At 39.7% G+C, this 27,111-nt stretch overlaps 1 protein-coding gene across 2 annotated transcripts in view; it reads left to right on the forward strand.

The window, feature by feature from the left end:
• Positions 1–268: 268 nt before the first annotated feature.
• Positions 269–27,111, forward strand: part of glra4a (glycine receptor, alpha 4a) — a 58,685-nt gene continuing 31,842 nt past the window's right edge. For both annotated transcript variants that reach the window (XM_038698577.1, XM_038698575.1), the window contains exon 1: positions 269–581. In XM_038698577.1, coding sequence (XP_038554505.1) covers positions 514–581 — 68 coding nt within the window. In that variant the 5' untranslated portion in view covers positions 269–513. The remainder of the gene's footprint in view (positions 582–27,111) is intronic.

Here is a 27,111-nt window from a genome sequence, read left to right on the forward strand (position 1 = left end):
GGATTTCACTCCAGACTGGTCATCACCAGAATGTATTCAGCACTGCAATTTAGCTCATCATCTCAGACATCACTCCCTCCGTCCTAATTAAGCCTAATTAACACATGAGGCAGCAATCAAAACAAAAGCTACTGTTCACCCTGTTTCAATTTTTGGAGGGAGGGGTAAATATACGAGCAAAAAAAAAAGCGAGTGAAACCTCACACTGTCACAAAAACACACTCACTGACACGCAAATTGACACTCCCTTTCAAAACAAGCACCAACACACTGACTGACCGACCAGTGCTGTCCTGCCGCCTGAAGCAGAAAGCCTGCTGTGTGGATGTGTGCAGCCCTCTGGACTTGGTGGGAGGGGGAGAAGTTTCCCCAAAGACAAGCTTGGATCACTGAGAGAGACGATGCCTTCCACCTCTAGCCCAGTCTCACAAGCTGCTCAGTGGATTTGCTGATTTCGGAAATTATTTTCTGCAAGTTATTCAACGGGACTGAGGAGAGATTTTGAGCCAGAGAATGCTCCCACAGGTCATTCGGATTCTGTATGTCTTGTCTTTCTGCTTTTTCCAAGGAGGCTTTATCAGGTGAGGCGCACTAACATTTATTGTTGTCTGTGTTGTGCGAGTTATTTTCTCTCTCATCAGCTGCTTGATATTAACTTTTCGACAGTTAAAGTCGACGCTGTACCGTGCTGTTCACATCACAGCTATCATTTCATAGACTTTTTCACTTGATTAGTATGCCGCTCTCAAGTTAATTATCAATTGTTAATGTTGTTGTTATTGTTGAGGCGAAAGAAATCTACCTAAAACTAACTGGCCATGTATCAGTTGTTGCTGCTATTCAATGAAACGAGAAAATGGCCCGTTACATAGCGTCACATCGAGCGAACATGATGATTGTAGGATTTCACAAATAATCCAGCATTTTACGCGCAGAGCCAACTGGGATCTCTCGCCACCAACTCTGGAAATCACGATGTCATTTCATGGTCGCAGTTTTTAAAGTGGCTGCAAATGCAAATTTAGTAATAGGCTACTACTATTTACTATGAAAAAAAGGCATCAGATATCAAACCCGGTTGTTTTTGTGCCTAGAGAAAATATGCCCTGGCGAAAACTACCTGTGGAATTCCTGCTTGGATTGCAGGAGCGATTGGTGGCTTTTGGGTGAGCTTAAGGGTGACGTTACGACTCCAGTGTATGATATGATATCCATGAGGTGATTCACATTTTAGCAGTAACAAAGAGGTCACTGCGAAATGCATGCACGTCATTGAAAGATGTCATGCAAGAATTTGCATCCCTGATTTTTTTTTTTTTAAACAACAGCAAGAAAAGTGAGTCGATTCATTATTGTAAGAAACGGGGGCAAGCTTCAGTCGGTGCGTGTTCAGTGCATCAGGAGACAGACAAAACAAAAACAGCTCCATCTCTCCTTCTCTGCTCCCTTCTTTAGTCTCACAGTTTGTACCACAAACCTCATGTCTCTCTTTCCTTCCTCATTCACTCACTCAGATCATCTCCAGCAACCAAGCTCCCTTTTCTCTCTTCCTTTATCCTTCCATGCCCGCTTCCTCTCATCCTCCCCCTCTCTATCCTTCTTGGTGGCAAAAACTTTTATTTGCAGTGAACACTTTCCTTATTTCATGCCCCGCCAACCTCAGGTGTGAGCGGAAGGGAATTAAGATCTGCATAATCCTGGAGTGGAACAGAGCCATGACTCTGTGAACCCAGGGGTGAGGAGAGCAGCTCTTAGCCTGGAGAGCTGTCAACTGACAGCACCTCCTCTGAGAAATCATATGCTCTCCTACCAGTCTCTCTGCTCTTCACGTACATTCGGATGGAGTGGGAAAAGGAAGGGATCGAGTAGGGCAGGTGTAAGAGACAGGCGGAATCTGATGAAGGTGGCGAGGGGAACGGGGAGAGATGAAGGGTGAAGGGAGAGAGATGGAGGGTGAAAATGGGAATGGAGCAAACTGGAATGGAGAGAAATGCAAACAAGAAATTGAGAGGGATATTCATTTAGCTGAAGGCGACTGGGAGATTAGTAAAGTAGAGGATGGGGCTGGGAGATGGAGAGAAATGGTTCAGATAGGAAAGAGGAGATGAGATGGAGAGGAGGGGGGTGGGTCGGTGGGTGTGACAGACAGGAAGTGTTGTAAGAGATGTGAAAAAGAGATTGTCATGTAAATTAGTGCACAAGCTGCACTGGTATAATTTCGAGCAGGATGATAGTCGACAAGAGGAAATGGGAAACAGAAATGAAGGGTCTAATATGTAACAAAGTTAATTTCATAGTCTGAGAGGTTGATGGCTGGGGGGTTAGTAGATCTGTGTGTGGATGAGTGTATGAGAGAAAGAGACTCTGGTTTCCTGAACCTATTCTGCGACCTAGTGTAGTTGCACGTGGGTTTTTTAAGCGGGTTTGGTTAAGGGACCTTTCAAGGGAGAAATTTCAATCACAGCAGAACTATGTTTTTCTTCACTTTTCCCCAGTTCCCTTCAGCTGCTTGAAATTTTGCTCCTGATTGGTAGCATTTATCATGTGTTGTTTCTGGGCTGTATGTTCCTGGTTTACAGTGCATTCCTCTTTATTTTCCAAGATGAATTAGTTTGGTGCTGCATATGTTTAAGTCAGGGCTGCGTATAGTATCAGTGCTAATTTGATAACTAAATTTTGGCAATAATGTATACTTTAACAATACTTTATCGATACCTTACACTAGAGATCATGTTTTTAACAAAAGATGAGTGCTTTCATTGGGTGAAGTTTCACTTATCAGTGGGGGCAACAACATGGTTATGGTGGTGGCACTCACGATTACAATATATAATAAGTACCTGTGCACTTAGTTGGTGTGTTTAAATTATGGAAAGGTATGATTCATGCACTGCAAGGCTGTGCTACAAGTCATACCATATGTCCACGGCGCAGCAAGCCCACTGCAACCCACAAACTCTGTAGCTATCTATTTACCACAGTGTCAGTTTGCTGTTTGTTGCCAGTAGCGCTTTAGACCTCAGTGACTCCAGGTGCCTATACTATGAAGCAAGTTCAGCATACTGAGGATATCATTTTGTTATCTGGCATAACTAACCCTTACAACTGCGATCAAGCTCAGCGGTCACACATCACTGGTCATCAACCCAGGGTTTTCCATTCCAGCTATGAGCGCATTCATATAAAAAGGGCAGTGTTTGCAGCAGATAACCAGTCGCAAACATGGACAAGTCTACTGACAGCAGAGTATATTAGACAAATAAAAATAAGTTAAACACATAATCAAGGCTAAAAGTAACAAAGTTGCAGCAACCACATGCAGTAGGACACAAAATCATTTACTATATGAATGTGTAAGTTTACAGGCTTTAAATGAATGTGTTGCTTAGTGTTGCTGTAGCAACTGTGTGTCAGTGTTTTGACATCAAAAACTATGTAACACGTAAACGAAAAATGCATTCATGCTTAGTGGTCGAAAGTTATCTCAACCATGGTTTCAGTTCCTAACATTTACTGAAAACTGATCTACGCCATGACTAGTCTCATTTATAAGAAATAAATGCAACCTAAAGTATACTAAACAAATTCATATTAAACTTATTGAATACCAAAATATATGTTCATATTTAGATTAGATTTGTGTCTTGAACATAACCTGCTCCGGAGCAGGCTATTGTCACATTTTTGCAGGCTATTGTCACATTTTTGTCAGAACTAAAAAGATATTGGCGGTGGATAGCCCAGTTGAAGTTGTGCGCACCCAATGGGGACTGTAAAGACACTTGATGTGTCATAAAGTTAACTAATAAGTTAAGTTGTCATTAGCAACCGTAACTGAAGCAGTGCTTTTTCACAGTGGGGTCTTAAAAAAAGTTTGTTTGATTTTGTTTCTGGTACACTGCTGCCGTAAGGACAATAAATAGATTGTTCATCTGTGAGGGAATTTCCTTCTTTAAGGTTAATATCACACAGGCTCCCCAAGGTCACGTTAGGGCCATTTGCTGAGCTAAAGTAAGCCAAAGGTGACAACCTGTGACTCTCCGAATGAGTAGGTCAAACTCCCTCCTCTCTGTCTGTGGGGTTGACTGTCTGACACAGCTGCTTGGAAAGGAAGGACTCTGTGGTCCATCTTCTAGGTAATCCAAGGTCAAGATTATTTTTATTTTATTACGGACAGATTGACTGAATGTCATTCAAGTCATGAAAGAGAGCCAATGTGACTTAGGATAACTTAGATAAGCACATTGTCTTGTTTTGAACCAATATCCAATCGAATCTTAACAGATCTGTGAACAAAACCTTATTTGGACACTTAGTGAACCTCTGTAGTTCTAGGAAGGATAAATACTCTGACCAGGAGGTATCCTTCTGATAAGGTTTGGTACTATACTGTTTTCTTACTACTGCTGATGCCTTTGTCTCCCCGGCTAGGCTTCAATAAATGTTACTGCTTAAGATATCCTGAGTTTTCTGAAACCTTCTTCTTCAGTAAGAGTTGACTAACTCACAAGAATTTCCATCACAGTATCCAGCGCAAAGCGATCACACACGCTGACTTCACCAGGATGTGAAGATCAAAACGCTGGACACTCAAACTGTGCAAATGCATCCGTGTCCTCAGGTCATCTGATGTGTATTTATTCATTGGCCAATTGAGAGTGAAGCATAGTGAATTGCGTTGAAGGGCAAAGAATCACACCATGGATCCCTGCTGCCCTTGCCTCCAGTCAGTGGGAGATGATGAGTCAGAACTGGAAATATCACAGAATAAGTCTTATTAGCCGATTGAGCTGGGTCCTCATCAGCCTGGTTATTGTGTGTCCATTTGATAGTGCGTGTGCACGTTTTTGCGTATGTGAAACAGGTAGACTTGGTAGGCCTACTATCTTTTAACATAAACAAATTATATGACTGATATCTTTGGAGATGAATATTAGCAAAAAAGCTATAATCCAGTTAGGGATATAAAAAGGGAAGTTACTGTCGACTTCACTGAGAGAATCCTCACTTTATTGATGAGAAATGTTTGGTTTCTTATATTTGGTTTTAAATATGTGGAACTGTTTTAATGCACTGTCACTGGGCTTACAGGACAAAAAAAATCAAACCTAAATGTATTCAAACACCCTTTTAAAAACAACTTAAGATTTGCATTGTTGTTTGGTGGCAGGTATCTTGTACTCCAATGGATGCCCAATTAAGATGATGTATATGTCACTGAGATACTTCTAGAGTTACTGCAATTTGTTTTATAAAAGAAAATTTTTTAGCTATCTAAAGGAGAATCTTTAAATGTCAAAATTAGAATCGAAGAACAAAGCTTTTCAGATTCTCCAGTTCACACCAATCTCTAAGAATCTGAGAGCTCATTATTTTCAGTTTCAGATGCCTGTTTACTGTAAACTGTGGTGAGCAGTGTCCTCTCACAGCAGGAAGCTAAACAGCTTTTAATGCACTTTCAGTGACCCAAATCAGTTGCCCATAGCTGTCATTTTATTAGTGGCATCTTATAACTCAAGAGTCATTTTGCTCTCAGTCTAAGCTCAGAGCTTCCAGTTTCAGTCAGAGGTTGTGAAGTGCAGGGAAAAGGAGGTTTGGTATTGGGTCTAGTCAGTTTGAAGAGGAATTGGTGGAACATTTTGTACCAAGTGACGTCTCTTAGGACAACTGTCCTTGAACACATCTAGTTTTTTTCCTGAGCACATACTTCTCATTTTAAGCACTGATGGTCTATGGTGCTAAAATAACTTGAATGGTAATAACCATTCTTTTAAATGTAGACTTGCTTTTCTTAGCATTTTCATTGAAATATAAAATTTGTATTTAACTTTTGTGAACAAAGTTGTGTTGTTGATTTGTGCTGGGGCTGAGCGATGTGGCTTGGGGTCGTATTGTGATTGTTTTGGTGGATGTCACGATATAACTGGCATACTGTTTGGCGATATTGTGATCTTGGTAGCATTCTAGTCAGCCTTAGCAAAGGTATTTATTATTGTATTGTTACCATGACGGCAGATGAAAATTAGCTTGAAACTATAATCTGGTACAGTGCATCAAATGATAATGTTTATGTTTTAATGTACGCTTCCCATAAAATAAATAAAGTGAATTAAACAAAGTAATTGACCAATAGCAAACTGACTTCACAGTGCTTACCTTTAAAGGAACAGTGCTGTGTTGCACAATCCACTTTTATTAATTAAAAATCTTATTTGCAGTTTTTTGACATGTCTCTGTGTGAGCTGCCCTGTCAGCAATTGACAATTGGCAAGCTTGACAGTTAAGTCAGCAATTTTGCTAATTTCCCCCTTTTTAAATAACTCTATAATTTAAATAAATTTAACTGCAAACAAAATACCAGAAGGTAGTAAACTGAGACTGACTAGCACTGGCATGTTCCTAGCTGGCTTGCACCTTAGCTGTTAGTTGGTCAGCCACAGTAGTTTACTGACTCGTCCTGAGAGTAGTCTCTATATAACCATGCTTTTACAACCCTAGATTTTGTGAAGGAGCACTGATGAGGGATGAAGGATCACTTTCTGGTGTCGTAAAGTTGTTGATCAAGCACTTAAGCTGCTGCTGTACTCATTGTAAGTGCATCAAGATGGTGTATCACAATCTTTAACTTTAATAGTGTAAAGTGAAAAGGGGTTTCCTAAGGATAAAGATTACAAGAAATATTAAAAAACTTAAAATGCCCCCTTCAAATTGTTTGTATCAAAATGTGGTATAATTTACTTTTGAGGCCCTTTCTAAGAAGCACCTGTTAATTAGCAAAGAATAGTAGTGTTGGTCACAGGAAACATTCTGGAAAGTAGTAAACACAATTTAGCCAGTCCAGACTTCAAAAGCTCAATTGGTGGGCGAGTACAAAATCTTTCTGTGATAGCTTTTAATTAAATTCTGATGTTAGTCCCAGCTGGTATAGAAGTATTGGCAAAAGCAAAGTAATATCTGGAGGCTAGTAAACAGTAAAGGGAAGAGAAAAACAAACCTTCATTTTATATGTTTAATAACCAACAAATAGTTGATAATGTGGCTTGTCTCTTATACATTTTCATGTGTACACTTCGAAAAACTTGAAAAATATGTCCTTTCTACCTGTGATTTGAAAAATCCTGAAGCAGAGAATACTTTTGCATACCAGTTTGAATTGCAAATGCTGAATTTAAGGAGAAAATTCACATAAAAAACAGACACGTAAACAAAGCAGATATGCTTTGAATTCATATGCAGGGTTTAATTTGTTTTTTTAACACAGCGGTGTGAAAAAAAAGTATCAACTGAATATTACTGGGATTTCACCTTGATTTAGACCGTCACAGACACTTTTGGGGCTCTCTTATCCTTTCTGAAAACACAGGAAATCCCCACACACTTGGCTGAAACTCAGACTAGAGCAGCGAGGAGTGCTGACGAAAGAAGAAGCATGAAAGGAGGACAGATGGGATGTTTACGTGAGTTAATGACTAAAAAATGAGAGCCAAGCTGGAGACAAGAGTCGAACAGACGGTTTGCTCTCCACAGCCAGCACCACCATGAACAGTAGTGGTGTACTTATCAATGAAATATGAAGATTAGCGATACAAAGAAAATTCATCAAAAGATAAACAAAGAGTTCATATTTTTGTGCCGGTAAGCTTTAAAATCCATTGAGGATATGCTGGGAAAAAAAAACAAAAAAACTTCAAAAACAAGTCATTAGTTACTCTGCTTTTTCTCAGAGGAATGTATGGATTTGTTTTTTCTATAGCTGGTTTAATTTTGCATTGTAAGTTTGTCTGCAGCCTGAAAAAATCCCTGAAACACTGACTTAAAGCAAAACTAACTAACCTCCCTCCTGATTATAAATATTTGTCATACCTTTTAAAAAAAAAGGTAGTTGGTGAGCACACATAGCCACACAGTCAAATCTAAAACCCCTGACTGAAGAAAGTTGTGTCACAGATCTCCCCACTGCTTCAGTGGGCATCAGATTTGTGTTTGGATATATGGTGGAGGTGACAGCTTACTGATGGTGTCTAGCAGTCAGCCAGTGCCTTCAGTGGCTGACACCTCGGGCTGTGCGATGTGACTGATGGTTTTCTGCCCATTTCATTCAAACCGTATATGACCTTTCTCTGTTTCTGTTATGTGAAATGTGCAAAACAACCTCCTTTACCATGCCTTTTAGACATAGTAATGTTCACTGAAATTCTGATGCTGGAGGATAGAAAACTGCAGTTTTGTCCTCAGGGCGCATATCCCTTTTCTCATATTAAGACTCACACCATGAGTTTAAAAGCTTAGTTTTCGTCTCAGTTCACGAGTTTAAAATCTTTGGCATTTTATAAAATGTTGTTTGTCATCCTGGAAGTGAAATAAGGGTCTCTCCCTGCCTATTCCTTGCCCACACTAAACCATGTGTTTGTGACATGCCTCTGCTGCCAGCCGAAATCAAACCCCCAAGCCACTGAATAATAAATGCATCATGAAGTGTAACTGATGAGCATCAGCTCAGGGTAAACTTTTAATCTCTGCAGAAATGTAGCCAGCTAATGCTAAGCTGGAAGCGCATTAAAATGCAACATTGTCCATTGGTCATGCAAGGAACCACCAAAACCTTTCAGGCATGCTCATAGAGGTTCAAATCAAATGTGTTTTTGTGTGTCCTGCATACCTCTCTCTTCACACACATGCAGAGAAAAAAGACAGAGTTAAAAGAAAGCTAGTTAAGTTAAATATATCACCTCATAGGAACAAACTGTTCTAACCTGTAAACTACAATGCAAGTAGATCTAATCCAAGATAAACTGAAGAATGAGGGTAAGAAAAGTGACAGTGATGTAGATCTTTGATATGGCAAAAAAAAAAAAAATTATATTAATAATGTATTAAATTACTATGTATAATGTAAAAGGGATCACTCATAGTGACAGACCCAAAGCAAATTATCACCCGACTCTGCCTTCAGCTCTATAGAACTTTTTTGCATCTTTCAGCTCATTGTAGCCTGGTTCACTCTCATCAGCATCGCTTTCAGGCGCAGAAATACATTTAGTAAGTAGCTTGTGACCATAGTGGAGCATTTAATAACTTTTCAGCTGCTATGTGTTTCCCTCGGGAGGTAGTGGTGAACACATAGTGATATATTGTACAATTACAAATACAAAATGGTATACAAATTTAAATATAGCCGCAAGCGGCGATTCCCAGGTTCAACATTGTTATAAAACATATCCTGCAAGTTTTGTAACAACTGGACAACTATTTTCTGATCTATAGCTTGATTTGTATCATTTGACATCCAGTTACGATGCATTTATAGCGCCCCCTAGTGGTCGATTTGAATGAGACATTCAGGGTATGTGTAAGGTGCTTATGTAGACATATCCTGGAAGTTTTGTGTTGATTGGACAAACAATATGCATTTTGTTTTATCCCCTGCAGTTTGTTTGCATTTATAGCGCCCCCGGGTGTTCGAATTCAATGAAACTTTCAGGGCATGTTTCAGTTACTTATGAGGACATATCCTGAGAGATTTGTGATGATTGGAGAATGAATATGGGATTTATAGTGTAATTTGTGTAATGCTAACCACCTTTCTTGCGTTTGTAGCGCCCCCTAGGGACGTATGTACATCAAACTGTTCAGGTACATCTGGGGCACAGTTCTGAACATGTCCTGTGAGTTTTGTGATGATCGGCCCTACGGTTGCTGATTTGTGGTCATTTATGTCCAGAGCCACGCCCCTTTCGAAGTTCATTGGTCCATATCTTGAAATGTAATTGAGATATCGACATGCTTTATACAACTTTTAATAAGGCTTGATCCAATAATGATTCACTGAAAATTTGGTGGCAATCGGAGCTACGGTCTAGGAGGAGATGTCAAAAATGTGATTTTCCAAAAATTCAAAATGGCGGACCTTAATAGTCCTTGAAGATTTTTTGTAGAGTACATTGAGCTGCACCTGTGTGAGTCAATCAGACTTACAGTGTAAGGGGCGTGGCCTTTCAAAGTTTGCATTTTTAAGCCTTATTTACAGCGCCACCATGTAGCCGATTGAGTTCATACTTCTATGGAAGCTGATGCACGCAGACAACAAATAATAATAATAATAATAATAACTAACTTTATTTCTTATAGACAGTTTGTTTCAACTCTGAAGGATATGGAGCAGGTGAACACTGGTCAGTGTTGCTGTTTATAAAGTTGTATTCTGCCTTATTCAATACAGGGGCTTGTGTTACATATGTATGTGTACTTGATGTCTTTTATGTTTTATGTTGGAAACTGTTCTTTATGTTATGTTATCCTGCATCTTGGCCAGGTCTCTCTTGCAAAAGAGATTTTAATTGCAATGAAATAAAAAAAAATAATATTAAAAATACAAGAGGAAGACCAGGGGCCTCATGTATAAAAGACTGCGCAGCTTCATACTGAGAGATGGCATACTCAGAATTTGAAAAGTATGTACGCACAGAAATATCCACATGTATAAAACCAGGCGTACGTCAGGTCCTACGCACCTTTCCTTTATACATCCCAATCAACGTGAAATTGAGCGCACCTGCACGAGACACATACTCCACCTTGGCTCCTCCCATAAATTACTATGCAAATGACTATAAATAATATAATAATAATAATAATCCTTATTTGTAGAGCACTTTTCAAAAACAAGTTACAAAGTGCTTTAACAAGTGTAAAGAATAATACAAAAAAGATAAGAGCATGAAAATTTAATATAAAATTAGTAAAATACAATAAAATAAAAGGGATAAAATAAAGTCAAATCAGATCGGGAAAAGCTCTCCTATAAAAGTATGTTTTAAGAAGGGACTTAAAAGAGTTCACTGACTCAGCCGACCTGATTTCCTCGGGCAGGCTGTTCCAGAGCCTCGGGGCCCTGACAGCAAACGCTCTGTCCCCTTTAGTTTTCAGTCGAGACTCTGGAACAGACAACAGACCTCTGCCCGAGGATCTCAAGGTACGTGCTGGTGCGTATGGGACTAAAAGGTCAGAAATATAACAAGGCAAGAGGCCATGAAGAGCTTTAAAAGTGATCAATAGAATTTTAAAGTCAATTCTAAAACATACTGGGAGCCAGTGTAATGAAGCTAAAATAGGAGTAATGTGGTCATATTTCTTTGTTCTGGTTAAAAGCCTGGCAGCTGAGTTCTGGACAGTCTGGAGTCGATCAATAGATTTTTGGGTTAAACAGGTGAAAAGGCTGTTGCAATAATCCAGGCGTGATGAGATGAAGGCGTGTAAAATGGTCTCGGTGTCCTTAAAAGTTAACATAGATCGAATTTTAGCTATATTTCTAAGTTGATAAAAACATGATTGAACAAGCTTTGTGGTGTGCTGCTCGAAATTTAAATTACTATCAAACCAAACACCAAGGTTCTTTGCCACAGGCTTAATGTGATTTACTAGGGAACCAGCAGATGGCAGTATTTGATTTGCCATCTGCTGGGACCCGATGACCAGGATTTCTGTTTTGTCTGAGTTCAGCTGGAGGAAATTATTTGACATCCATTTTTTAACTTCACAAAGGCAGTTGTTAAGTGAACTCAGCATTCCAGGGTCTGTGGATCTGACGGGCAAGTATATTTGTGTGTCATCAGCATAAATATGAAAAGAAATGCCATGTTTATGGATAATATGTCCAAGGGGAAGCAGATACAAGGAAAACAAAATGGGTCCTAAGACCGACCCCTGAGGCACACCATATTTAACTGGACAGAACGAAGAGACATAGTTGTTTACAGACACGCAAAACTTCCTATTTGACAGGTAGGATGAAAACCATTCTAGAGCAGTACCAGAGATCCCCACCCAGTGCCTCAGTCTGTCTAACATGTATATGTTACGCCCCCATCAGCTGCATGGTGCAAATAAAAATGGCAAAACAAACAAAAAAGAGAAACTTCAGAGAGTCTGAGATTGAGGTGCTGATCAGTGAAGTGGAGACGCGAAAAAATATTTTATTTGGTGGTTTATCTTCTGGTATCAGCAACAAACGCAAGGCAACAGAGTGGCACTGTGTCACAATGGCAGTCAATGCAGCCGGCTCAGAGACACGTACAATGGAAGAAATAAACAAGAAATGGTCAGACATAAAAGTAGACTTCAAAAAAACGTGTCACTGCAGAGTGTCACTGCCACAGGTGGAGGCACAGGAAAGCCGGAGCTGACGCCACAAGAAGAAAGGGAAACTCTCCTGTGTGGCGTCCTGCCAGCATTGTGAGGGCGAGTCAGACGTGTTTTTCTTTCTGGTAAGTACATGAAACACACGGTGACTTAAACCTTGCAGCTGAATTTACAGACCACTTGCAACAGACCTGACTACTCAGTGTCACATCACATTCCAATTTATGCACAAGTCAGCTGGACACAATGAATTGTTACACTATAATGTAATTTATTGTCACAGATTTGATGGAAAATCTTACTCCGTGCACCCTGCTGCATCCAGTTCGCACCCTGCTTCGCCCCTGCTTCCACTGCTGAGGTGAGCCAGTCAGGCCGTGTCCTGACGAACGCTGTGCTGGAGTCAATCGTAAATACAATGTCAGACATGCGTTGAATAAAAAAAAAATTAATGATGTTCTTGGTGACAAGTACTGCATTAAAAGAACTGGTTAAAAAATAAATGCCACTTCTAAGCTTACCACTGTTTTACATTGTGTGCTGCATTTGGCTCATTGTTTTGTGGGCCTGGTTCAGGTTCGTCATTCCACAGCTCCTGTGGCAGAGGGATGCCACGTTTGTTTGCCACACTGTGCAGCACACTGCATGCCTGCACAATGCGACATACCTTCCGTGGACAGTACAACAGCATGCCACCAGTGCGGTCCAAACAGCGGCAACGGCCTTTCAGCTGCCCGATGGTCCGTTCCACCACTGACCAGCGCAAGCATGGACAATATTGTACCGCTGCTCTTGCTCGGTCAGAGGGTTGGTGAGGGGATGAGGAGGCATGTCTACAGAGGGTAACCACTGTCACCTAAGGGTCTATGTTAACCACATCCTCATATTAAAATCCAAATGCACTATTACAAATCATAGTTTCTGTCATCTTACCAAGAAGCTAGCCATCTGGCATGGCCCCAGCTTGAAGTCTACACTACTATTCCGCAGGATGAATGAGTCATGGGTTGACTCAGGCCAGCGTGCCACAACATTTGTCAGGCACATTTGCGCATCACAGATACATTGATGGAGTGAAAATGTTTTCTGGTCACATACGCAAATTAATTTTCCGATGGTGCCTTTATAGCAATGTGAGTGCAGACAATCGCCCGCTTATCACACCTGGGAGACAGACGGATTATGCCTTCCCATACACCTGGCATGGGATGATTGTGAGATACCCGACCAGTCAGCAAGTTCCCTTTGGAAGGCCGAGTTGCAAGGAACCTAAGTGTGATGAGCACTTGCAAAGGGACTGGTAGAGCACTGTTTGCGGTTCCCCTTTCCAAAGCCGGGCCCAGTTCAGCACAGAGTTCCAAGAGGAATCTGAATTGGCTCGTGAGCCATCATCATCATGGGCCAATAAACACACACTCCCTCCGAATTCTTCCATGCACAATGTCCTCCAGGGGTGCCAAAGCAGACATTGCTTATCCATCCATCGTCAACTGTACAGGGTCGCAGGGGACTGGAGCCAATCCCAGCTGACACTGGGTGAAAGGCGGTCCATTGCAGGGCCACACATAAACCGACAACCACTCACACCTAAGGACAATTTTGGAGACACCAATTAACCTCTTTGGATGGTGGGAGGAAGCCGGAGCACCCGAAGAGAACCCACGCGGACAACATGCAAACTCCACACACGACCTTCTTGCTGTGAGGCGACAGTGCTAACCACTGCACCACCGCACTGCCCATGCCATTGCTTATCATGTTAACTCATCCTTTTATAGGTCTTCCCTATTTGCCTAAACCTTGTTGACTTAATTACACATCATTCACCTGAGCAATTACGCATCACACCTGACTTATTCCGAGTGCATGGCCACCAGAATGCGTTTTCTTCTGGAGAGAGTAATGCGTAATGGTATGGGTACCTCTGCGCCTTGGCAACTGTACAACTCCCAACTTGCGGTAACATCTCCATGGCACATGAACAGTTTACCAGCGAACTTGTTTGGCACTGTGAGTAAGGCTTGCCATCTGTGTGATATAAGTTTCACCAGGTTTACTTTGCACTTAATAAGCCAGACTTGATCTATTATCTATCTACTTCACGCGTCTTCTTTCCATTCATTTGCCGCCATCATATTGAGCACAGTTAGGCTATAGAGGGTGTTTCCTCCTGTGTTAGGAGAACAATATATTAGAAATGACATACCAGTAGGTTTTCTGATGTTAAACATTATCCACATACATGATCAAACTATTATGATGTATCAGCGGACATAAATATGCTTTTTCAAACACTAATTCATAGACATGGCACCATAACTAAAGTGAAAAAGTATCAGTGCTTTGTAAAGCCAGACAAATTAATTTAATTTTTATACATCCCACGTGTGCGTGAAAACCAGCGTACGTAACCTTTTTGTGTGTAGGCAGCGTTTATACATGAGGCCCCAGGTAGATAGCTGAGGGTGCAGTGTAGATGTGCAGGGTTCAGTTGGCTTCACTATGGTATTAAACCACAGTTGTGCTAAGAACACATGTGCATCTTTGTTTCAACATATTTCACTCTGTGCACTTATCAAACCAATGCAGCATACTATGGGTTTCCCATCAATATCTTAGTAACAAAAGATGTAACAAAGTGGTATGGTAATGCAAATAAGTTGACCTCTCCACTCTTCTTCTCTGGCCCTGGGAGATTAAAATGGCCATATATTGACTAGAGCAGCACTTTGGCACTGAGGTTCATTGCTGTGGGTCATTATGTTCTCTGCGATTAGGAACATGAAGTAGGGGAACATTATGAAACCCTCTATCATGTCATTATGTCTGACCATAAAGTCCATGCTGATTAAACTTCACGTCAAGTGGGGGGAAGGAAACGTTTGGCCTACAAAAAACAGACCTCATAATCTATGGTTGGACAAAAAGAAATAGTGGGTAGTGGAGTCAAACTAAAGCTCTGCTTTGTAATTGAATCAAAATCACATTAACTGAACCATTAAGAACCGTGCTGCAATCAATCAGTAATTACAGAGGCGTGTAATTTATCAACCAAATACTGCAGGCTAAAGCTAAGCTAAGTAGTAGAGCATACTGCACTTAATCATTAACTCAAAGTAAGATTTACACCTCAACCTAACCCATTGGCTTCAATTTTGTGTTTTTTGGCTTATTTTATCAGAAATCTAAATTTGTCCTAAATTGACGTAACATTTTCAAGGATTTATTTCCTCTTTGGACTGCTTTTAATGTACATGTAGGGTAGAGAGACATCATGATCTCAGGGTTTCCTCTAGTATACTCAGTTGTGAATTGTACCTGCATTATCTTACGGTACGACAGTCTTTAAATAATAATCAATAGTTCCAGTTCTACATTGAGCTAGAAGCTCAACTTTAAAAAACTACCTTGTCCAAGGAGGTTGGGAGGAAAATAAGATTGTATTACAGAAAAGTTACAATTTAAAAGATATTTGCTCAAACTATTAACATTTTTTGCAATGGTGCACTTTAACAGCCCTTTCTGTGGCTCAGGTAGCACATAGTAACACCAGGGTCACTCATATAAGGAAACTTGGGCCTAGCTGCGGTGAATCTAAAAGCCAAAACAACAAACACAATTGTTCTTCCTTCTCTATTTTACTCCAGCCGAGGTCACACACGACCAGTGAAGCAGAATTTGTGGTAAAGGGGAGGGGGTGGGCCGTTGAGGGGGATTACAGCTCATAAAATAACACAACTGCAGTAAGGTCTTAAAATGAAGGTGCTCCATGTTGGGATACAATGCAGAAGCCTGTTTGAATTCCTCTACACCATAAATGAATTGGTGGCACACAATTCACCCCCCCACACACACACACTCTACAGGAAGAACGAAATTACATTCCAAAGCCCCAATTACAGTTTCACCGCCAGTAATTAAACAGATGCATTGATGACCATGGGTTGCTTTGTGTATGAAACACAATCAAAATGTTCTCCTTATTGACATTTAGCCGTCTTTGCTGTAACAGCAGGAGATCTAATAGGGTCTCCAAAAATCAGTTTCCATAGAAGTAGCTCTGTATTTATGGTTGGACACGCACTATAGGTGTCCATTATCTGACACTTTGTGATATAAGCAGGCTGTTTGCCATAAGTGGCCTGCAGGTGACGATCTTTTATACACAAAACTGCAAAACTGCTTCAAGGGTATAATATCACCAGATCATGTACTTTCACAAATCCCTTGAGATGTGACTTCTGCATCACTGGCAGACTTTTTTCTCCACATTAGCGAGATGACTAGTTGTCCTTGACAGGTGAAGTGCAGTATTAATGATATCATTGTGTGCTAAAAAAAAACTGACGGTAGCCAAACTAAGTTTTTCTTTAGAGGAGAACAAAAAATAAATTGTCTTAGGCATGTGCTAATTAACAATCAAGACAATACAAATAAATACTGCCTTCAAAAAATACATCTTTTAATGAACGTTTCTGCTCCAGCAACAGAAAGTTCCGCTGAAATCCAGTCCTTTCATGGACCAAACAGGTAAACGTTCTCCAGCTGTAAATGTCTTTACTCCGTTAAACTAAACTGTGTAGTTATGGCCCAATGACGTCATGAACGAATCATTATTAAATTTGTTGCCAGCGAATTTAACAATTGATTTTTGTCGACTACATTGATTAGTCGTTGAAACCCTAAAATATAGAAAGATGTTGTTAATAAGCAACTCCAAGGTAGTTAGTGAATTTCGGTTGATTTTGACAGTTATTGCCAGATACAAGATATATGAAAGAAACAGAACTGCTGTTTTCCAACTAAAGAGGCTTCAGTGGACACATGCTACTCGTGTGTTGAGTTGGCCAAAAAATTCAGCTAAAGCCCTTATTCGGTCGGCTGATAAAATGGTCATTTCAATATAATCCAATATTCCAAAGCCCTAGTCTGAGCTGCATCAAATTTGAAATCACATTGACATTGTGTAAAAATTGTAGACATTGCGGTCGAGAAAAATGTGTTCTGACATTTTATTATGACTGTTTGGAGGACACAACTTGGTGTCTGGCTTGATATTCAAAAGATGTGATTTTTATCGTGGTTTTGTAGCTGGTGACGCACACTTTATTAGTCATGCATGGCCATACTGTGCTCATGGTTATCTCAGGACACACACACTAGGCTCAGACCATCCATAACAGGGCTAGGAACACATCTCTTTATCATGTTGAACAGATACTGTGAGTCCTAAATGTCTTCTTTCTCTCACTTTGATTCTTGACCGCTGAGACTCCCTCCATTTGTCTGTATGTCCCCATGAGACGCCCACATTGTAGCCTGAAATAGTGTGTCAAATCCTGTGCTCCCTTTTGGATCAGAAATGTTTGCTTTTCAATAAATGGGTGGTACATTCGATAAATGTGTCATGAAACACTTAAGACATGTAATTTAATCTTTGCAGTATGTGTCTGCAGTGTAGTGCATTTTTCTCTGTTATACAATGAAGTATGGAGGTATTATGGTAGCATGTAATATTATTTGCAAATGTGTGGAGGTTGTGAAAGTACAACGGCGAGTTAAGGCCTTTGTAGATTTTTTTATATTACCGAGACGGGAGGTAAAATTCAGCAAAAAAAAAAAATCTCTGATATTCTCTGACATTAAAGTGGTAAATTTGCAATGGGGTCACACCAGCTGAAATGCCAAATCTGTATGTACGGTGCAATGGAGCTTGAGATGCACCATACACATGAGAGAAATCAGTGTGGCGAAACAGGTGAACTGTGCCATTCGCATAGTCAATTGTCATTACTGGCAAGAGATAAATCATCAGTTGTTTGGCAAGAACATTAAATATTGAATAAAAACTTGCTCCCGCTACAGTAAGTGTCTCTAGGCCCACGCTTTGCCATGATCACACTCACACACAGACTCACAAGGTGAAAACAATACCAGCCACAATGCTGCGGCTAGTAATAAAACAATGTTTTACAAAGTTTCATTCTTCACATTAAATTTCACGTCCACCTTATATCACCTGCAGCCATCTCTAGAAAAGTGTGTATGCCTGGTATGCGTGAGGGGCACACATTCTTACTGCACAGTCTTCTTTGATAAATACCAGTTTATAGTATGTGCCTAATGGCGTATGCCTACATATTGTTTATCCATCTAAACATCTTGGACATTGGGGTGAAAGACACATCAATGTTTCACCACTGCGGTAAAAATGTCAGGAGACACTTTCCACTCATTAGGAATTAATTTCCCCTCAGATAGCAAATTAACTCTGTTAGTTAAAGTGAGCATTTAGACAATTTTAGCTGACCAACTTGATAACTACATGATCTACTAACCAAGGATACAAACATAATATATCACGCTCTGTAAAAACTGGCTCATCCTTATACAAAAGCTGGATCTTGCTCCTTTTATACAGAACATCTGTTGTAAATGTCTAGTTTACATTTAACATTAAACGTCACTGTATATTTGACCCAATACAGTTTTAGTGGAAGGAACCACTTGGGAAGAAGTTTTAAACAAAACGATTTCGTTCTAAAACACTTCATACTGTGTATCTGAGAAAACGTATTATCTGGTGTGTACTGTTCACTATCTAAAAAGCTTCACATGCATTATTATGTTGCTCAGAAGGGGGAAAGGTGCACGAGTTAATTAAATCCACATGTAAATATTAAACAGCTTTTGGCATGTGATAGCGAGTTAGAAAGTTTTAGATAACATTTGATGATTTGACCAAAGGATTTTTTTCTCGTGTTAGAGGTGCCAGCTTTATTTTTATGAGGTAAGTGATTTACAAAAAACAGAATGGGGTTTAAGGTAGTAAACAGATAACAGTGCATATATGAAAGTAAAATAATTTTTCAATAATGTACTTGGGTGGGTAAATACATATTTCTTCCTTTCATCAATGATAAAGGAATTATAATATCTGAATTATTAAAAAACATATTTAGGGATTGCTCAGTTGCAATGGTAATTATCTTGAATAAGGATAAAGTAATATTCACATTGATGATATGGCTGACCTGACATTTGCCTCTAAAACTGTAACAGAGTCCATCTTTACAGAATGTTCCACTACGCATCTGGTAGTGGTCAGAAATGTCCCAGAATAATTAGACAAAACCCAAAATGTCCTCAAACAATGCAGTGAAAGTTCTCATTAAATGGGTAAAAAACAACTTCTACCGTTAGACATAGTGAAATTCTACATTAGCAGCATGGGTGAAATGAGAAACTAGCATTTCACAAAGCATTGTTAGGCTGCCTCCTTTATGGGTATGATTCAGAAAATCCCTGGTAGACCCAGAGTTATGGTGGCTTTGTCATGATGCTGTTGGTTCCAGCCAGCAGCTTTATCAAGCGAAACAGGCCAGCGGCTATGCCTACAACTTCCTTCGTCCTCATTGTCATGTCCAAAATATGGGTCATGTAGAGTGCAGCGGCTGTCTTTGTGTGTGTGTGTCTGTCTGTCTGTCTTTGGGGGAATCATTTTCTATATGACTATGTGCCTCACCACACTATAAAGATTGACAGCAAAACCCCAGTAGCTTTTATTCTTTGGTTTAAGGCACAGGTGGACCATAACCGGGGCCAAGCGCACACTGACTCACCTGCAGACCCTTGGCTTTCTCATGTCTCTCTTTTAATGCAGTAACTGCTATGGTGCTATTGTCCCTGGGCAAAAAAGGATAAAGCCACCAAACTTTACTTCCATATAACAGCAACTGTAAGCAGTTAATAACCATGAGGGAGTAGCCAGAGGAAGGTCAGAACTGCAGAACACTAATCAAGGGCTAAAACCCTATATAGAAGAAAAAACACCATTGCATAAGCCGCTTAAAGCAGTTAGCAAATGGCTAATAGAAGAAAAAGATTATGGTAGTGGGAAATGAGCAGCAGGTAACAGGAAAACAAGCATATGCAATCAGAGGATGTGATTTACACTGTGACTGATGGGAGTGACACCTCCTTCCATATTCATATAGGTGCATGTAGCAAATGGAAGACATTAATCATCACAGTCAAGCAGTCCACAATTTCTAATTACATGTTCACTGTACAAAGACTGTACTACCTCTGTAAGAATCCAGGATGTAATGGGTTGGGGGGATGCAGGGGACAACATATGAAGGGACACACATCTGGTGAAACTCTCTTTTCACACACACACACACACACACTACTTTAATCACTGCATCTCATTACCTTGACTACAGTACACGGAGAAGATGAGAGAGACAAACTCCCTACTTTGATTGTGGTGTTTATACTGCCTGCATGTGAACCCAACCATTCAGCTTACATGACGGTTTATACAGCAGCAGCATAAATTGGCATGCAGGCCTCTCTCCCTCTCCCCCTCCCCCCCTTTCCACTGGTTGTCCTCACTTCAGGGCATGAGGAGACATATTTTGCAGCAATTATTTGATATTTGGGCATTTCTTCTAGTATATAGGGGAGTTTCTGTGTGTCTGATATAAATTTGAATTTGGGGTATATTTGGGAAACATGAGTGTTTTTGTCTTAGTGTTTTATATTTAGGGCATGAGGTTAGAAAGCGCAGCTCTGTCTCTATCTGTCCTGTGTCACACTGGGAGCTTTGTGGAACACTTTTTTTCTATGTGCTTGTGTGCTTTTTGATCCAAGAGAACAAAATGGACAATTAATTTAGCATTTTACAGTGCCTAGAAACATGACAAAACAAACTTATGTGGTGAGGAGCTAACTAGTGCCGCAGTCCATCTCAAGCCCCAAAGCAGACACATCAAAGCAGTCTTTTGCAGTCAGTACAGTCCCTTCTCTCTATCAGAGATCCTGCTAGCACTGTTTCACAGAGACTGACAGGAGGCTGATATCAGATCTTAGATGTGAAAAAGGTGGCCTGAATACAGAGAGGCTTGGAGAGACATCTGGAGGATGGGTAGGACTGAGGAAGCTCCATGCTAGATTCATCTCCCTTGGGGAGGGGGAAAGGTCAGTTCCTCAGGTTTATCTCAGAGATTGCCATTTAAACTGCCGCTGTTGGGAACCTAGTGTTTGTTTGATTTTGCTTTGGGGAAAGCTAAAAGGAGGTAAATGCTGAACACTTCATATTAAGTTAAATACATATTTTTCCTTCAAAGTTAAGTGCTAATGGTGAGTTGGAAATGAGGGTTGTCAGTTAAATGCCCTTGGTTGAGTCACCATTGATTAAAATGTCACAGATGACTGTAGCTTTTAGCTGAGAATATACATTTGATACCATGTATACTGCACAACAGGGACAAAAGGACTAAACAAGGGGGGACAGAATGTGATTAGCCAAGTGGTTCAACCAAGTGGTATGGCTACCTTATCTCCTTGTTTACCCATTTAAAGGGACAGGTATCTTCACCAATTACCACTACATCCGTGCCGTGTGTCTCTATGCATCATTTTTCTGATTCAAATCCCAGTAGCTCCTTAAAGTTGTATCATAGAGATCTAGAGGAAATCATCTTTTCCTTCACTTTCTTTTACATAGTTGAGTAGAAAAACTAAGTGATTTACACAAGGATGTCAAAGGTTGTTGTCCCACACGTCAGAGGATATTTGCATGAAGCTAAGCATTTTTTTTTTTTTTTGAGTGTTTGAGTTGGAGCCGGCTCTATTTACATGGTTTCCAAGGATTGTGGTGCGTTGAAAACAATAGGTACAAAAGCACACAAATACCCAGCAGGGACATTGAAAATACAAGATCAAGACCATTCTTTGACAGATCCCCTGCAACATAATCTAAAGTAAGCATACAGTTTAACCACAGAGCTCTCATAGATCTTTGGTCTTGTTTGACATTTCTACATTTGTGTCTTTAGAAATTAAAATTCAGTTCCTCATATCCCCACATTTAAAAAAAAAAAAAAAAGTTATGAAATGAGCTCAAAAAAATAATATTTTCTAGATAATGTGTGTGCTAAACAATTCATTCTGTCATGACATTTTTGACAGCAGATGTAGCAATTTGAAGCTGGAGGAGTTTTTCAGTAACCCAGCAAATAGAATAAAATTACATAGAGAAGGATATTGTAGTTCACACAAATATGAATTTTAAGTCACTAGACTTAGTATTAGAATGTATTACAATACCGAAGATTAATTACGGCTGCATGGGAAAAGCCTGGGGTGGTAGTTGGAGTTCAGTGTAGTAGAATCAGACCATCATCAACATAAATCTGTCATCAAGCCGCAGCTCATTGTGGCTTGTCATTACTGTGGCATAAGCCTTGAACATCATTTCTGCTGGGTACTCTAGAGATGTCAAGCCTCACTCCCACAAGATTAAAGATTACAAATTAGTAAGCATGAGCGATGGCACAGAGTTACCATTTACACTAGGTTAGAATGGATTAGTCTAAATAAAACCCTGGGGTTTGCATTGAGACAGCTAAAAATACTTTAACAAGAAGTAGATTCTACCATGGCTGAACTAATTATGTTTTACTACAAAACAAAAGATCAAAGATAACACCAAAGAGAATAGAAATAGTTCAAAGATAAGGATGGAACTGAAAGCAAACTCAGTAAACACCACAATATCTAATGAAAGTAAGTCCTCTGCCACTGTTTAAAGTATGCTTAATCCGCCAACTATCATGTTCTTCTGTTTTTTCGGTTGGATAACCCTCCTCTCCAAACATACACTGAGATGTATAAAAATAGTGATACTGTTGCTGAAGCAATGAAATTAATTTTTTTTTTTTTTATGTATTTGCCTACTCTTTTCACATGCCTGAACATATACAGCACAGTGGTATTAAAGGACAAATCTTGTGATATTCTAGATTTCTCTTATTGTCAACAAAGCCCATGAAAAGATCAATAGCAACAATGAATTGATTCTACTAATGGGTATTGCATGTGTAGCCAAAGGCTTAAATAGTATTCCTTTGTATCATAGACCTCCATTCTTGTCCAGAAACTATTAAAAACACATTAGAGTCACATGGTTGCCGGCTGTCATATTCCTTCATTACGATGATCCACGCACACCACATAAATACTTGCAGTGCAATCAATCTGCAGCAGGAAATAGTCCCTAACAAATATAGTGCTTATTATTAAGTAACACTGGAAAGAAAACCGCAGTGGCCAGCTATTTTTTCAGCCTTTAAAAAAATGAAAGTATATATTTGTGACACAATTTCTGAACATTTGCTGGAGTCAGCATGTACTGAAAGGCAGACAGACGCATTGTTGGTTTTGTTCTTTTCATTTGATTAATTGACAAAAGCAAAACAATAGAATGTTGGCAGCCCTTTTTGTTAACAAAAGCAGCAAAACAGAATGTCGCCCATTGTCTTTTTTAACAGTAGACAGTATTAATGTGTATTATTAATAACTCTTTTGCTCATTAACCTCCTCCTGCATAATGACACATTTCTCTACATATGGAGGTCATATGCAAAAATGAACTGTCTGAAAAATTCAGAAGTAATGCATCTACCTTATATTTTATCTACTATAGATAGAATATGCATGGATGCCCTCCCATGACATTGTAAACCCAATGGAACAAATTCCAGTTATCTGCCTTGCAAAGGGGACCTCTGTACTGAATACTTAATCTGCACACAACTTTTCATTTCATCTCAGTCCTGCTAAACTCTTTTTTTTGTTGGCTTACAAAAAGTGTATTGTAGAATGTCAGTATGTGTTTTGTCAAATTTTAAATTCTAGCTGCATCCATTTGGGCCTCTATGAGTTTTTTTTGTGTTTTCCATTCATGTCTTCTTCACTGGGCATCCACATGTGGTTTGCTAGTTAATGTCAGTCAGGCTCAGTGAGAAGGTTTCTACCACAGAAAGCTCTGTCTATATCTATGTTTCCATACATAAGTGTCAAGGCAGGAGTGGCAGTGGTCATGTCATTGAAGATAAATGTGCAAGGTTAGATTGCAGTGTGCTCCAAATCCCATTCCCCTGTAAGCCTATTGATCAAAAGGGGACAGCAGCAGCCATATACAATAGTGTGAAGACGAGGGCTGTACAGGTCATTAAAGGCAAAAAATGACACGTCATTGTATTACCATAAAGCATGCAGTGGTTGGACGTATTGTTATCAAAGGCCTGTTAGTGGCATGAGTCAATTTGTATGGTTTGGAGGGCCTGATATAAAGTTGTGTTGATTGTCTAAAAGCCTTGCATTCAACCTCTAAGTGAGAGCCCTTCTATGAGAGAAATACCTAAGGCTCAAGTGAATGTCAAGGGCAATTTGACAAGTAGGAAATTAGAACAATGTGTTTCAACAGGCAGAGAGAGCACTTTCGTTCTGTTTCCCATTATGCTAATGGCACTAAAAAGTTAGTATGTTCATGCATGGATGTCTAATGGCCCTGTTATCCCCCAGTTCTTCCTTATAGGAAACCATGGAGCAGCCATACTGTGAGATGATGTGCTTTTCTGATCCCCAGCTTCTTAAGGAAAAAGCAATTAACAGAGTATGTTTGCATTCCATGGGCAGAATCCCATCCCATCTAATTAGAGATAATTTTGATCGGTTGCTTCTAAATCTGAGGCTCAATGAGGTTAAAGCCATACAGAGGAAGACAATAACTTACAGACAAAAATGCTTCTCATTGTTTCTAAGTGAAAATCACTCAACCAGGTTTGTGGACTGAATATACTGTATATAATGTACATCTAAAGGCAAGCATTTAACACTTATGTCTGTCCGCATTTGTAGTGTATACTGAGGCTTTATGTTGTAAGAAAAAAGAAGAAGCAGGGAATTGTGCAGATAAAAAGATAAGCTGGTCTCATGCTGACCTTGCCTCCCAACCCCCCTCGCCCCAGTCCATTTATGTCCTCATACATTTGAGCCTTATGTACTCTATACAGAGTGACAGCTCCAGCTTCTTTTCTTTTACTGTGATTGGCTATATATTCCTTGAAACTAAACGATACAATACACTGGAAACAGGTACCATTTCTCTAGTTATGCTGCCTCTAATTCCTTGCCTGAGCTGTCTGGTCACTGAAATTAAATGGATATTATATATAGGATTTTCTACTACTCATACCTTAATGGATGCTTGTGAATGGTCAGCATCTTAAATTGGCTTACAGGATCCATTTACCCCTTTTGCTACTTCATAATCATAACCGAAACTCAACATGCCTCTCAAACACTAGCTGCAACAGCCCAGTCTGCCTAGTAATTATGTATCCATTTTGAACGATTCTCCATACACCTAACCGTTTAATTCCAGTACCAACATACGATGCCAATACAGGGAAGTAGTCTGCCATCATTCTTCAAATTAAACAACAAAAGTCCATGCCCTCTAGAACACACAAAGAAGCTTTTTTCTTTAATTGATGTCATCCTGCTAATAGGGATGTCAGATCACTGTTGGAAGAATAAATGTGTTTTATGATTTGAAAATGCTGTGGTTAAGGTTTAGTTAGGTCTAGGCACAAAAATAGCTTGGTTAGGTTTTTGAAAGATAATGGTTTGGGTTATTTGAGTTAACCACTCAAAGGTCCGCTAACCTTAACAACTTTGTTAAGGTTAGTGGACCTTTTGATTTCATGGTTCCAATGATAAACACTTGGTCAAGGTTAAGGAATGATTGTAGTCATTCTTTAAAAACGAGAACCATACCATCCACGCTGACCCTCATTAGGCTACATGTGGACTTTGTCACCTTAGTTCTTCCTTGCTCCCGTCATAAGTCCTACGGCCACTAGAGGGCTTTGTCACTTAAATAAACATCATGGCCACTTGCATCAGTCGTTCTTCCTGGGATATTACCCTCACCATCATTTATTTGCCATCACTTGATCTTTCTCTAACTTTCAATACATAGTAGTTGTCATGCACAAACATTGTAAAAAGTGGGAAATTTAAAACCATTGGCACTGAATGTAAAAAAAGAAAAGAAAAAATTATTGTCTTAGGGTTGGTTTGAACAATGTATAGTGTGTCTGGACCCAACCTGATCAGGACTCTTAACGTAATGATTTTGGATTAATACCCATTATAAACTATGTTGGTCACGATGATTACGGACAATGTTAGCTATTGCTGAAGGAGCATTTTTCTGCACATGAGAAAAATTGTAAAACAAGGCAACCATGTCCAACACAGGCCCATGCATCCATGTTAGCGAAAAATAACTACATGCAGTTTTCCCTAACAGCATGTGTACATACTTTGATTAAAATTAATGGCTGACTGGAATTTTACAGGGGCTTCTGTTTGCCAGTATTTCCTTGTCATAGCTGTAGAAAAAACTAAATGGAAACTGAAAGACTCACTCATTTTTGAGCAGCTGTTTGAATTCTACATTGGTATAACCACCTCTGTTTTTCTAGTACTTAAACGTGTATGTATACAAATACGTTTTACCTTACCTGATTCAGATTTGCTTTCAAAGACAAATTGAGTCGCTTACTAACAAGAGAGTGACGGCCAAAACTTGCTCTATAATAGAGGGTAAAGAAAGAGTTCTTGTGTATTCTTGACAGCAGTCTGGCACGGATGAAAGGGATGTAGGGGGAAGCAAAAGGTCAGGCTCATTAAATGTCAGCAAAGAGCATCTTAATAATTGAATCATTCAGGAAAAGAACCACATAATTTAGCTTTGAAGGTTTCTGAGGAGCCACTTGCAGTATAACTTCTAGTTTTACAGTCATTAGAAATTGTACATATAATCTTAAGAGTAGCTGTTGTATAGTGCATTAACCTCAAAAGACTTAACATCCAAAAACCAATTCCATAAGAGATACATTTTTGAAAGGTATCTAGTTTTTTTTGGTTTTTGTTTGACTTGCTGCCCTGTCTCATCATCCCTCCAGATGCAAAATTTCCAGATGTGTCTGTGCCAAAAACTTGTAGATCAAGATCTTTTGACATGCTTGTAAGCAGAAGCACTGAGTCCAATTGGAAATGTATGATGTAGACCCAGAGGGAAAGCAGAAATATACAGCTCCACCCACAGCT

The sequence above is a fragment of the Micropterus salmoides genome, unplaced genomic scaffold (genome assembly GCF_014851395.1).
Source record: "Micropterus salmoides isolate LMB-PRFRI ecotype aquatic unplaced genomic scaffold, ASM1485139v1 Ms_hic_scaffold_5, whole genome shotgun sequence".
NCBI classification, from domain to species: domain Eukaryota; kingdom Metazoa; phylum Chordata; class Actinopteri; order Centrarchiformes; family Centrarchidae; genus Micropterus; species Micropterus salmoides.